The sequence below is a fragment of the Physeter macrocephalus genome, chromosome 5, assembly GCF_002837175.3.
Source record: "Physeter macrocephalus isolate SW-GA chromosome 5, ASM283717v5, whole genome shotgun sequence".
Lineage (NCBI taxonomy): Eukaryota > Metazoa > Chordata > Mammalia > Artiodactyla > Physeteridae > Physeter > Physeter macrocephalus.
The window spans coordinates 99132043-99144916 of record NC_041218.1 but is presented as its reverse complement, the minus strand read 5'-3'; the positions used below and the strand labels follow the sequence as shown (position 1 = coordinate 99144916).

General features: G+C 43.7%; 1 protein-coding gene across 1 annotated transcript in view; it reads right to left on the bottom strand.

Annotated features, from left to right (window-relative positions):
* HECW1 (HECT, C2 and WW domain containing E3 ubiquitin protein ligase 1) overlaps positions 1–11577 on the bottom strand; it is a 259111-nt gene extending 247534 nt beyond the window's left edge. Inside the window, exons 1-2 of the mRNA XM_007124963.3 lie at positions 11259–11577; positions 766–873 (exon numbers count right to left, since the gene is read on the bottom strand). Coding sequence (XP_007125025.1) covers positions 766–873; positions 11259–11547 — 397 coding nt within the window. The 5' untranslated portion in view covers positions 11548–11577. The remainder of the gene's footprint in view (positions 1–765; positions 874–11258) is intronic.
* Positions 11578–12874: the final 1297 nt, after the last annotated feature.

Sequence of the window (12874 nt, the reverse complement as noted above, 5' to 3'; positions counted from 1 at the left end):
AAAATAGACAACTTTAGGTTCCTGGCCATGTGTCATTTCCTCTGAGACCCAGGCAGCTGGAACAATAGACTATTCCACTTCCTTTCAGAAGTTTTATGCTGAATGAATACCCGCTATGAACCAGAAAATGCATGAAGGGATTTATGCACTTAGCACTCTCCAGTACCCATGTGGGAGGGGAAAGGGTACATTATAGGTAGTCCGTGCCTTCCTTTGGGTGGCAAATATGAGGCCCATGTAGCTATTTCCTCATGCACCAGTATGGGACCCATGAAAAATTCCTTCCATAACTGCAAAAATGACTTATTTTCAAAGAGAGCGGAAAATTTTAGAAAATATAAAATGAGATACATGATGATGAGTTTATACATCCAGAAATGTCAGTAGATCAGGAATCAAAGAAACAGATTGGTGGTAGGAATGTATCGTTCCCATCCCGAGGAATTCCCCAACCCACTGGGGAACAAGAAGCCTTGAAGAACTGGGTCAAGCAAAGCCCAAACTGGACAACAGGATAGAGAAGGGGCAACCATCACAAAGTTGGAAAGCACCTGGAGGAGCCAGGGAGAGGGAGTTAAGGGCCACGGGCTGGTGTGGATGGCCGTTACCCAACTGCTCTACAGCCCACTACTCACTGTCTTTTAGCACCTCATTCAATCCACACCCTTTACATGTGGCACATTTCTACGTGAGGCAATGCAGCACAAGAGCAAAGCAGTTGAATTCCGCTTCATCCCGAGCGACAGGAATGGGAAAGGTACTCACGGTCCACAAAGTAAGAGCTGGCATCGATCTTCCAGAGGATCTGGCCCCGATGAGAACCAGTGACTCCACGGTTTTTATAGTCCAGAAAGTTTTCCGACAAGACCTCATCTATATTCCCAGGAAAGAAAGAAAGCAGAGTAGAGAAACACATCAGCTAACAGCAGATTTAGAAAAAAATAATAAAAGAGCAAAGGATATTAATGCCACCTCCAGCTCAACAGAAGAAGAAGCACCTGGAATCACAGAATTCTAATTTTAGAATTTTAATGCAGGAATCTCTTCCCCTCTCCTCAACACTCCTGGCAAGTGATCATCTAGCTGGTTCTTGAACACCTCCAGAAACAGAGAAAAAATTGCTTCCACAGCAGTTCATTTCACTTTCTTGTCTTTATTCGGCTGCGCCGCGCAGCATGCGGGATGTTAGTTCCCCAACCAGGGATCGAACCCAAGCCCCCTGCAGTGGAAGCTCAAGAGTCTTAACTGCTGGACCGCCAGGGAGTCCCCTCATTTCGCTTTTGAATAGCTCTTACACGTGGGGAATCTCAGTGTGAAAATCTCCCCCCTAAAGCTTTCATTAACTGGTCCCTATTTGGGTGGGAGAATGAGGTATAAAGAAAACATCCAATTGTACTTTCTATCTGGGGCCGCGTTCTCATGGGCTCCATCCTATATGTGATCTCTTCTCCGGTCTGGACACCCATCAACATCCAACACTTGGGGACCATCCATGAATTTATCCACCTATCCTTCATGCAGCCATGCATTCATCTGTTCATTCAACAGGCACTTATCGAGATCCAACCATCTGCCTGCCAGGCTGGGAAGGTGCAGGGGCCACGGTGTTGGGCAAAACCTTTCTGAACTAAAACCACAAACAACTGAGGACACAGACTTTAAACACTAAGTAAAGAAATAAGTGCATTATTACAACTTGTAAGAGGGGAGAGGAAGGAAAAGAACGGACTGCTCTGACAAGAAGCTACAAGTAGGAAGGCCAACAGGGGGTCAGGGGAGAGCTGAAGGATGAGAAGGAGCTGCCAGGGTGGGGATGGAGGGTGTGTGTGTGAAGGGTGGGGCAAGGCCCCCGTGGGGTGTCCAAGGCCCGAGGGGGGTGGAGCCTACGCTGTGTGAGCGCTGAGAGGAGCTGAGGGGGGCGGGGACTGTGCTCCTCCCCTCTCCTGCCCTTCCTCTGCTTGTCACATTGCAACCCATCAACGAACGTCCTTCTTCAAGCTGGTGCCCAGAGAGCAAGGCAGCATGCTTAGAGAGGACAGATCTGTGAAGACCGAGCCGACTGCCTCCCCCTTGGTTCCAGACCTCATGTTTTCAGCGCAGGCGAAGACAGGGATGTGAATTTTATCTTAATCTTCGATGGGGCCCTTGCAGTTCCCACCTCAGGCAGAAAGGAACCATCTGAGCTAAATGGATCTGAAGCTGTGAGACAACCATGTTTTGAGAGTCCAAATCCACTGCGCTGGTTGGGGGGACAGCCAGAACTCAGGAGCTCCCGAGGGGAGGCCCAGAGCCCCAGCTCTGCAGAGAGGGGCTAGCTCGTGGTTGCCCTCTTTGCAGCTGAGATATTCTGAGGTTCACTTCCTGCATCTGGCTGGATTTGGAAAACAGAGGAGGAGGTGAAAGAGGGCAGAGCTTATAGCGAAAGGACCCAGCTCCAAGGACCTTTGAGCCATTTACCAATACTGTCATTTCTACAGCTGCAGGTCCTCATCTGCGAGATGGGGGGTGGTAATAACTGGGACCTCATGGGGGTGGGGGGCGTGGATTACGTGAGATGACTGGTAAACGTGCTTGTGACCGCTAAGTCGATCGCACATTTTTGGCTGCCTCTTCTTTGGCCGAGACGATCAGGCAGAGTAACACCGTCTCTGCCTCATCAACAGCAGGAACTGTTTGTATCCCTTGGAAAATCACTTGTTTGCAAAATGTGTCTGTCTTTATAATCACAGTGTGTGCTCACAGCCCTGTTTGGGCTGCTAAGATGATTGCATAATACGTCTTTTACAGTAATTGCCTCATTTCTGCAAAAAAAAGGCATAATGTTTTCCTAGCTCCCTAGGTCTTCAGTACCCAGATAGAAATTTGCCTCATTATGGCAATTCTCCAAGGAGAGGTATTTTCCTGAATTTATCCACTCTGATCACCAGAATAGTCACTTTAATAGTCATGGTCAGGTATCCATATAGAATAACACCTAGAAAGGGGGTGTTCATTCATGCACTAGGTAAATGTGTATTGAGTATTTATACTCCACTCTAGTTATTATGCTAAACCCTGGGGATATACTGCTGAACAAGACAGGGCCTAGGTTCTCAGGAAGTTCCGAATAGATTTGAGGATTTATTCAAGAAAAGAGGCAATTTCATTAGAAGATAGTGGGTTTAAGAATGGGTTAAATATCAAGGAACCACAAGGGCACAAATGAAAAAAAGGATGGGTGTGAGTAAGTGGGAAGAATCAGAAAAAACCAAAGACAGTGGCAAAGTAACACACATTTTAAAGACAACAAGATACATTTCGCTGTGTAGGTTTAAACACGTTTTCAGAGACTTCCAGTTGGTCCTAATGACTATCCCATTCATTATAACAGTAACACTTCATAGCAAATATCATGCAAGAAAATAGAAGAGTCTGTATTCTTGCCTGGACCATCTGTGCTGAGAGGTCAGCTCCCTCCCCCAAGGCACGTATTGCCAATTGTTAGAAGTTACTAATCTTTGCTTGGGAATCCAAGTGTATTGTCAGGGTCAGATGCAGGAAAACAGAATCAGACCAGATGTTTTATGCAGTAAGGGATTTTATGCAGAGAATTAGGTACTAGATAAATGGACTCTAGGCACAGCCTCAGCAACTGCCTCTCCACCCACAAAGAGAGTGACCAGCTAGTGGCAAGCTGAGTAGGCTCCTGCCACCGCCACAGGGCTGCCTGTTCACACCCAGGAAGCGAGGGAGAGGACGCTAGGACACTGTGATAGAAAATCTTAATTTCTCAGAGCCATGCTTGTGGCAACCATAGGCTAAACATCAGGAGGAACCACCCAGCTCACTTCCGCCTTCCCAAACTTGCACAGGTGCATCTAAATGAAGGGACCAAATTTGCATCTGGAACATGGCTGCACAGGAGACTGAGAGACGCAATTTTCAGGGACCAGAGTCTACACTAGAGGAAGGCACTGGAGAAGAGAAGAGGACCGGGATGGATGATGGGGACCAAGCCTTGCCCTCCATCACACTGAGGAATGGCAGCCCCCTGGCTCCCTACTGAGAGGTTCCCTTTTCTGAATCCTTTATCATGGTACAAGTTTTTGTAGGAGCAATGTTTGTGTGATTACAGGGATATCTAGAGCCGCCTTGAGAGAAGTAGTTAGGGTACCGTTACTAGCTATGTGATCTTAGGCTTTATACTTAATCCCTTTGTGTCTTTGCTTCCTCACTACAAAATGGGGATAATATTAATCCCAACCTCAAAGTCTGTTGTGAGCAGTATCTGAACTAATACAGGTAATGGTCTCAGAACAGTGTTAGACATCTAATAAGCAGCTATTTATATTTATAATATGGGCTAAAAATACAGCCCTCTATGGCAAAGGTCCATGATACTGTGCAAAACCACTAGTAACCTGAAACATTAGCTTAGGCCAGTACTATTTAAATTTTTCGCATTACTCATTCTGTACAGAACATATAGAGATGTATTCAGTTTCTCAAAAAAAGACTGTATTTGCTGGATGATACTTTTTTCTTCCAGTATGAAGAATCCTACCTCCTGCTCCACAGTTTACAATAGAGAAAAGATCTTTGCAAAATTTTGAATCACAAAGTTCTAGTGAAGCTTACAGAAACAAGCACATCTAAGAAACCAGGAGTATTTATCTTGCTTTGTCTTCAAAATGAAAACTAGAGCTGTGCTTCCTACACTTTAATCTATAATAGAAGAGTATACAACAAAGACTATTGCGGTTGAGAACAGAATGGGCAAGTGAGCACAGAAGCAATTAAAGGAAGAATTGATCCACTACCTAAGCCCAACAGAAAAAATACAACATTCCTTCCATTTCGCAGAGGAACTTGTGCCTTCTGATAACCAATCTCAGAAAAATCTCCAAGGATTCTCCCACTATCTCTAGACTATGGATTTACCAAATAGCAGGCCAGGAGATCTGGGGAGAATCTACTTGCCTTTCACAGTACAAAGCCAAGGATGTAGAATCTCTGTTCTCTTGTACTAGGAAGGGAATCTAAGGATAAATGGCAGGGAAGCCCCTAAAAATCAGTGCCACTCTGTTTTCTGTGGCTTTTCCCTCAGATTGTTTCTTTGAACACAAGTATTCTCACTGGTTGTGACATAACTAGGAAGCACAGCTTCAGCTCTTCTATATTCTAATAGAGTGCCTGATGTACAAGAAAAACTTCAGTTCTTCAAGAGTTGATGTCCGTAAGGAAGCATTCTGGGAGTTTCTGTGTGCAGGTGTCTAGCCAGAGAGACAATTTTAGCTTTCATCCTAAAACATTACATTTTAAGGCTCAGCACATTAAATGCTTCTTAAGGGCAAGGGTTGGGTTTCTGTACTTATTCTATAACTTCCCATAACTCCTAATGTTTGGTTTTCCACAGTGGAACACCTGACAGGCAAATATTGGGAAATAAGAAAGTGTTTCTTGCTCAAGAAAGTATAGGAAATGCTGGCTTACACCAAGTAAAGTGTGCTGCTTACTCCAAGCTTCTCAAACCTTTAATATATATTGTGAGTCTCTAAAGTGGGGCAATGTAGGCAGATTTTTCCATCCTTATTTAACCATAGAACTATTTCCCCATGGAGTGATAACTTAAATCCACTGAAACTAATGTGTAGGATAGGAGTGCCATTCATGTGGCTATTATATTCATGCCTTCATCCATCACTGCATTATCCTACTATAGTGTATGAGTTTTGGTGAAAAATGGATTAGGAAGCCGGAAGTTCTGATTGAGAAACACTTCTAGAAAAAAAGTTCAAAAATATACAAGAAAGACTAAGGGATATTGAGGATAAAAGGAAAAGTGTCTGTATCTGGAAAATCAAAGTCCTGGAAGACCAAAGGAATATGAAACTACACTGGATGAACTACTAGTCTGTTGGAAAAAGAGATATTGATGAGATTAAAAAAATAAATGGTGGTGAATATAGTGGTCTAGACAGGGCTTCTCAACCTTGGCACTGTTGATATTTTGGGCGGGATAACTCTGTCATCTTTGTTGTGGTGGAGCTGTCCTGTGCATTACAGGCTGTTTGGTGGCATCCCTGGCTTCTACCTTGCAGATGCCAGAAACACCCCCTACAATGTGACATCCAAAAATGTCTTCAGATATTACCAAATGTCCACTGGGAGGCAAAATTACCCTTGATTGAGACCCACTGGACTATGATTAAAAGCAGTCCATAAGAACAATGAAAAATGTATAACTTTGAAATCAACAGATCTAATGGAAAGCAGAAAAGAAGAATCAAAGAAACAAAAAGAAAACACAGTAAATAAAGAATCTAAAGAAAGATGGCAAAAATAAGTCCTAATAGGACAGTAAGTATAATAAATATAAATGTGCTATTCTAGCCAATTAAAAGTCAGAGACACCCAGATCAGAATTAAAAAGCACACACAAAGAACTACACTTAAAAAAAGATAAAGGTTGAAAACAAAGAAAAGACAGATCAAGTAAATATGAAGCAGAAGAAAACAGAGAGACTAGCAGCCTTAAATAGTTAAAAAAAAAACAAACCCATCAAAATTCAAGGCAAAGAATAGCACAAGGGGCACAGACAGATCTGTAATAATAACCTGTAAGAAACTGTAGAGGAAAAAGATGTAAATATCATGAACATTCATGCACTTAGTAATCAGCATCAAATATGCAAAGTATAAAACTTACAGAAGCAAAGGTAGAAATAGATGAATCAATTAAAACAAAATTTTTGGCTAGTGATTTTGAGACACTCCATTCAAAAAATGGAAGAGACAGAAAATTAGAGTATACAATTTATGTGATTGAACTTAAATACACACACACACGAGAGAGAGGGAGAGAGAGAGAGGATCCTTGCTTTGTGAGGTACCCTGTGAACTGAAACTTGTACATATCCGAATTGTGTCCTGTTTTGCATGGTTCTATGGGAACTGTTACCACTGTATATTTATATAACATAAAAATATTTATATATAAATATTATATACACGTATATTAAACCTTTGTATATATTGATATCTATGTATAAGATATCTATATCTCTCTCTCTATAAGATATTCTCTATCTCTAGATAGATGACAGATAGGTAGATAGATAGAGTGAACCTTATTCACAACAAAAATACACTTTATGATCATACATGGAATATTTATAAACATTGAGCAGGGATAGATCACAGAAGAAGCCTCAAAAAATTTAAAAAATAATCAGTTTGATACAGACCATAATCTCTAACCTCACACAGATAAGGCAACCAAAAGGTATGGAAGAGAATATATGTCCTCAGGCACCAGTCTATGGAGATCCTTCAAAGATGCCATTTTAGGAAATTTTAAATCTTAATTTTGCTCTGAGTTATCATCTCTTGATTTGTTGAAATTTAAATGCATGAATGTACTCTAGTTTCATTATGATTTAAATTGCTGAGCAAATTCTAGCATGGTATAGGGATAGCATGGTATAGCATGGTATAATAATGATATGATTTATTAAAATGCTAAATTTATAAGAAGGCTAGTTTTGCAAATTATGAGCAGATTATGCCTACTTTACCTATTCAATTATATTTTCATAATTTTAATTGCATACTTACTTCACGTTTTAGCAGTTTTAATAAGGGCTCCTTCCAACAGAGTCAAAGGAATGGCTATTAAAAAAAATTGATCATCCTAAGGAAGGTTTTAAGATATTAAAGTCTTTAAAATACTGGAACGTAAAATGAAGAGGTGAAAAATACTTGAATAGATCTGCTCTAATTAATTTAGCATTCTTATGGTTAGAGGTCTTAATTGTATTCTTCAATTTATGTATCCTAACCCAGTTATACAATACTGTTCCCTCAGTGTGCTGAATCTTTAACACTAAGTATAGGACTCACAAATAATTAGCTTTCACTTGTCAAAGTCAAGTAGGCATTACTGAATGAAAAATTGCAAAACTATTTCCTAGGAATACTGATGACTAGCGAATCTGCCGCTATGTACTTGTTTTTGACCAAATCACAAGCTTCTGCCTGTTTACTGACAATTAAGATCTCTTTCCAGGTCCCCGTGGGTTTGGTAAGAAGCTTTTGTCTCTAACATACAACCGAAACAACTGAGCACACGTCTAAGGGCCATGGTTAGGCTGAATGAAGTCTGGGAATTAGGGTAATTTGCCATAATGCATCCAGAGACTAGAGCTACCTGACGAGTTAAATCAAGGCGCATTTACTGATCAACAGGCAGTAAACGCACAGTATCTCATCAATTCCATTCAATGATCCTGAGAAAGTTATTTCTCTATCTTGAAGACAAGGAGCCTGAAGTTCTGATGACTACCTGGCTGAGGCCACACATCCAGCCGGGGGCACAGTATGATTCTAAGCCAGGTCAAACTGTCACTGAAACCCCAGGTTCTTTCCCCTTTCTGTGTCACTAGGGGAGAGAAAACTTCACCATGCTCCTCTAGTTCAGGAACCACTCCATAAATGAGGGCAACCAAATGCAGTCTCACTGTGAAAGTAATGGTAATGCTTTTATTGTCCCATTGCTGGGTTCCTGGCTGAAGACAGCACTGGTGACTCGGTGACAGTGTCAGTGAGCAGGGCCACACATCCCCTTCCAAATCCAGATATCTCACTCACTATGGCAGGAGAAAAGTCACGTTTGTCCGGAGAGCTCTGGAGGGCAGAGCTGAAAGCATCACAGACCCGGCCTCACGGGGACATTTAGGTTGCCCACTGATGTGGAATGGCCCATACGTGATATTGCACCCAAATGTGCCAAGATGTCCTCATGGTCATTGTGGGGTCTGCCTCCAGGGTAGGCAGCTGTGTGGCATTGGGAACCACTGACTTGGCATTTCCTCAGTTGTGAAATGACAGATTAGATGAAATCACAGAGCTCTATGATTTGCTCGTTGGCAAGGCACGGCAAATCTGGAAGCTGAGTTACTAAGGACCCACCAATGATGAACTTTTAAGATTCACGGAGAATTTTGGATCTGGAAGTTGCTTTTGAAATGCTATGCTGCCCAAAGTGTTGGCATTTTGCATTAAATCACTTCACAGTTATATATGTGCAGCTACTGTGAGAAGAACAAACTGTCAAATTGAGATTCTCAGAGGATGAGCCGTGTTTACTTCTGTCTCAGTCAAAATGTCATGTTAACACCAGATCTTGTTCATTCATGGAGCTTCCGGCCACTTCACCCGGCCGAACATCCCTTCCTTCCTCAGACACCCTCTCTCTCGTCTTCTATGACGTGGTCCCCTGGTTCTCATCCTACCTCTCCACCACGCCCCCATCTCCTTTTTTTCTTTTTTGCGATACGCGGGCCTCTCACTGCTGTGGCCCCTCCCATTGCGGAGCACAGGCTCCGGACGCGCAGGCCCGGCGGCCACGGCTCACGGGCCTAGCCGCTCCGCGGCATGTGGGATCTTCCCGGACCGGGGCACGAACCCGTGTCCCCTGCATCGGCAGGCGGACTCTCAACCACTGCGCCACCAGGGAAGCCCCAACCCCATCTCCTTTTGGAGTTCCTCTTCTGCCTCTCTCTCTGATAGGGACCTTCTGGTGCTTTCTTTCTACACCCAATCCACGAGTGAATTCTTCTACTCTCGGGGCCAATTATCCCAGATCTACACCCCAGCCTGGATCTAGGGCTGAGCTCCAGATCCATCCATCCCTTCCCCATGGATGAAGGTATCCACCTTTCCCCCCTGCCACGCTCCTACTCCAGCTGTTCCTTGGCTTGAGAAATAAATGCCACTGACACCACTGCAGGAAGGTACAGCTGTGAAGAGCTGCTCCAAAACTAGATCTGGGGCCCAAAATCTAATTGCCTAAGGTGCTGAACAAGTAACCATCATCATTAGAGTAGGGATAGGTGGCAAGGAGCCTGTGACAAAACTGAAGGGTGCAGGCTAGTCTAAAGGGGGAAGTTAATGCTTGACTCCAGCCCACTAGAGCCACGGGAATTATGGGCTCAGTCAGCCAAACTGAGGGCTTTTGCACAAGAAGCTAGAAAGGTGGATTTCAGCGAGAAATCTCTACTTTTTGAAATATTGACAAGTAACCAAATTTAAAACAATATGGACTAAACAAAATGTGCTTGGTGGTCTGTTCTTTTGCAGGCTCTGTTTGAGATTGATGGTACTCAAACACCGGTTCCAGAACTATTTTTAAAGCCAATTAAATTTTACCTGTTTGGAAGTCCACTTTAGTTGAGTAACCCACTATTTGTGTAACAATTTCAAAAATTATGCTTTTCCATCTTTACAGTAATGTGTGTATTGTAAATACACTAACCAAACTGATTGCAAAACCTTCAAAAGAGCCAAAATAATTTCCCTGACAGCTAGTTAGTCAGATAAGAGCCCCCAAATTTTATCATAAAAATGATCAGGGTTGTAAAATACTCATAACAATCCTTTGGTGTCTTTGATAGTCAGTGATGTTAAATCTGGCATTGTGTGTCTGAATGTGCAAATGTTTCGCTGTACAGACTGAATGCAGCAGGCCCGGTCTCTGTTGAACTTGAACCGCCCCCTCACCCCACCAACAATTACAACCTTCACTTGTGGATTGACGAGCGTGAACGTGTCAATATTCACCACATCTGATCCCACCATGTAAAATACATGAAATACATTTTCATGTCACTTTCTCTTCCTAATTTCAAATTTGTGAGATTTATTTTCTCCAGTCACTCTCCTTTCAGCCAGCACAACTGTTCCTTAGCCTGCAGTGTGCCTGCTCTCACTGTCTGTATCATCCATTTTGTTTTTGGAATACAAAGCAGTAAGAATCTTGAAAGAGCAGTTGAAGAGAGGTCTACGATTATGTTGAAAATTAAAGTGAAATTACCCTACATACATGTGCATACCTTGGTTGCGTATACGGTGTTGCTTTGGTCTTACAGACACATGGATTTAAAAACAAGCTTCTCATATTAACTTACTCATAAGCAGAAGAGCTTCTAGAGTTGCAAATGGTAATGACATTTGTGTTCAGCCGCACCTCGTCCTGCTAGCTCATGATTCTTTTCCATTGAATAGAGTTGGCAGGTGAAGCCTCAGGTGCGGTCCTCCGTGTGTTAGAATGTGGTGTATAACACATCTGATTGTGAATTGTGCGTTTTAATGAAATGATCGAGTTTGCTGAAATAGTAAAGCATCTGCAAAAGTGAATTATGAATTAATGTACTTTTTGGATGCCCAAACCACACTGCTAAGACCATTATTTCCGTGGCACTAAGTGCTGTTCTACTCACCGATGAGGTACATGCCAATCCAGTCCCCAGCGTCCACTTCCTCCTTTATGTCCCAGTGGATCACCAGGTCCTGCGAGTGCCCTATGCTGTAGCAGGAGCTGCTGACCATGAGAGTGGAGCGGCTGTCTGAGGTGACCAGGTCGGTGTCGCTGGTGGAGCGGGGGATGGTGACAGCGCCATGGGGGCCGGTCCTAATGGCCATGCTGTGGAACTGGCCCGGGTTGTAGCTGTGGCGGAGGGGCTCCTTGCACCGGCGTCGGTTCTGGGAGTTTCTGGATGGAGATGCCATGGCGGCCAGGCCTAAGAACCTGTTCTGGTACAGATTCTGTCGGGGTAAACAGACAGTCAGCAGGGGCGGGAGATGCCGGCTACACCCTCAGTCACTGTTTTCCCAGGGAAGGGAGGATGTGCTGGGCGTAGCCAGCTGGGACAGAGCAGCCCTTTCAGGAAGATTTGAAATAGACATAGAGCATCTTCCTCGGGGCCAATGCTGTAGCTCTGGTTCATGCGGGGAAGGCAAGAACTAAATGCACACTCACCAAGGGGCCGTGCATTTGCACTCTGCTGGGGTCTCAGCCTCCTCTAGCCTGCTTAGTACTAGAAGGCCAGGAATGTCTGCAGAATGGCCCTGGAGGTGTGCCCGCCCCCAAACAAAGTGCCATCTCTTGAGTTCTCCAGCATAAATTCAATTGGATCCAATTTTACCCTTCTTTAGGGTAAATGATGGTTATTATCGTTGCACGTTTTAGTGATCCCTGCAGGATTCAAGACCCTACACACAGCTCAGAATTAGAGGCGGTCCCTGCTGGGTGAGGCAGTCACTTTCTCTCCATTTACAGCTTTCTCACTCTATAGAATGTCTCTGGACCACCTGAAATTCCTATAAGGATCTCAGATATCCTAGTAATCTTCAAACACCAGCGTTTTCACTAAAACCCAATCTCAGAGGACCATGTCTCCCTCAGAGCCAGTGTTATTGTAGAAAACATTGCATCCGTGGAGGAAAAAAAAAATGCATGTATTATTATTTTTTTTTTGCGGTACGCGGGCCTCTCACTGTTGCGGCCTCTCCCGTTGCGGAGCACAGGCTCCGGACGCGCAGGCTCAGCGGCCATGGCTCACGGGGCCCAGCCGCTCCGCGGCATGCGGGACCCTCCCGGGCCGGGGCACGAACCCGTGTCCCCTGCCTCGGCAGGCGGACCCTCAACCACTGCGCTACCAGGGAAGCCCGCATGTTCTTTTATTGTTTACAACAGGGAGCACTTAAAACTAGCTGAGCTGCTGCAGAGCAATGACTCGATTGTTTTGGAGGCAGATAGCTTTGAAAACATGGGGAAAGGGGCATCCTATGGAATTAGAACAAGGGATTCTTTTTGGAAACAAGCCAGGGTGATTTTGACTTCATCCAAGTATACTACAATTGGGATTTAAACGTACATTTTGGGGGTTCCTGGCTATAAAAGTACATGCTGTTGTACAACAATAAAACTTTTGTTTTCAGCAAGAGAAGATTAAGGCCTTAAATGTGTTGAATCATGCAGTTTAGATCCCAGAGACTGTAACTTATTATACACATCAATCAAATGCAAGTTATTGACCTTTTGTTTACCAGCCAC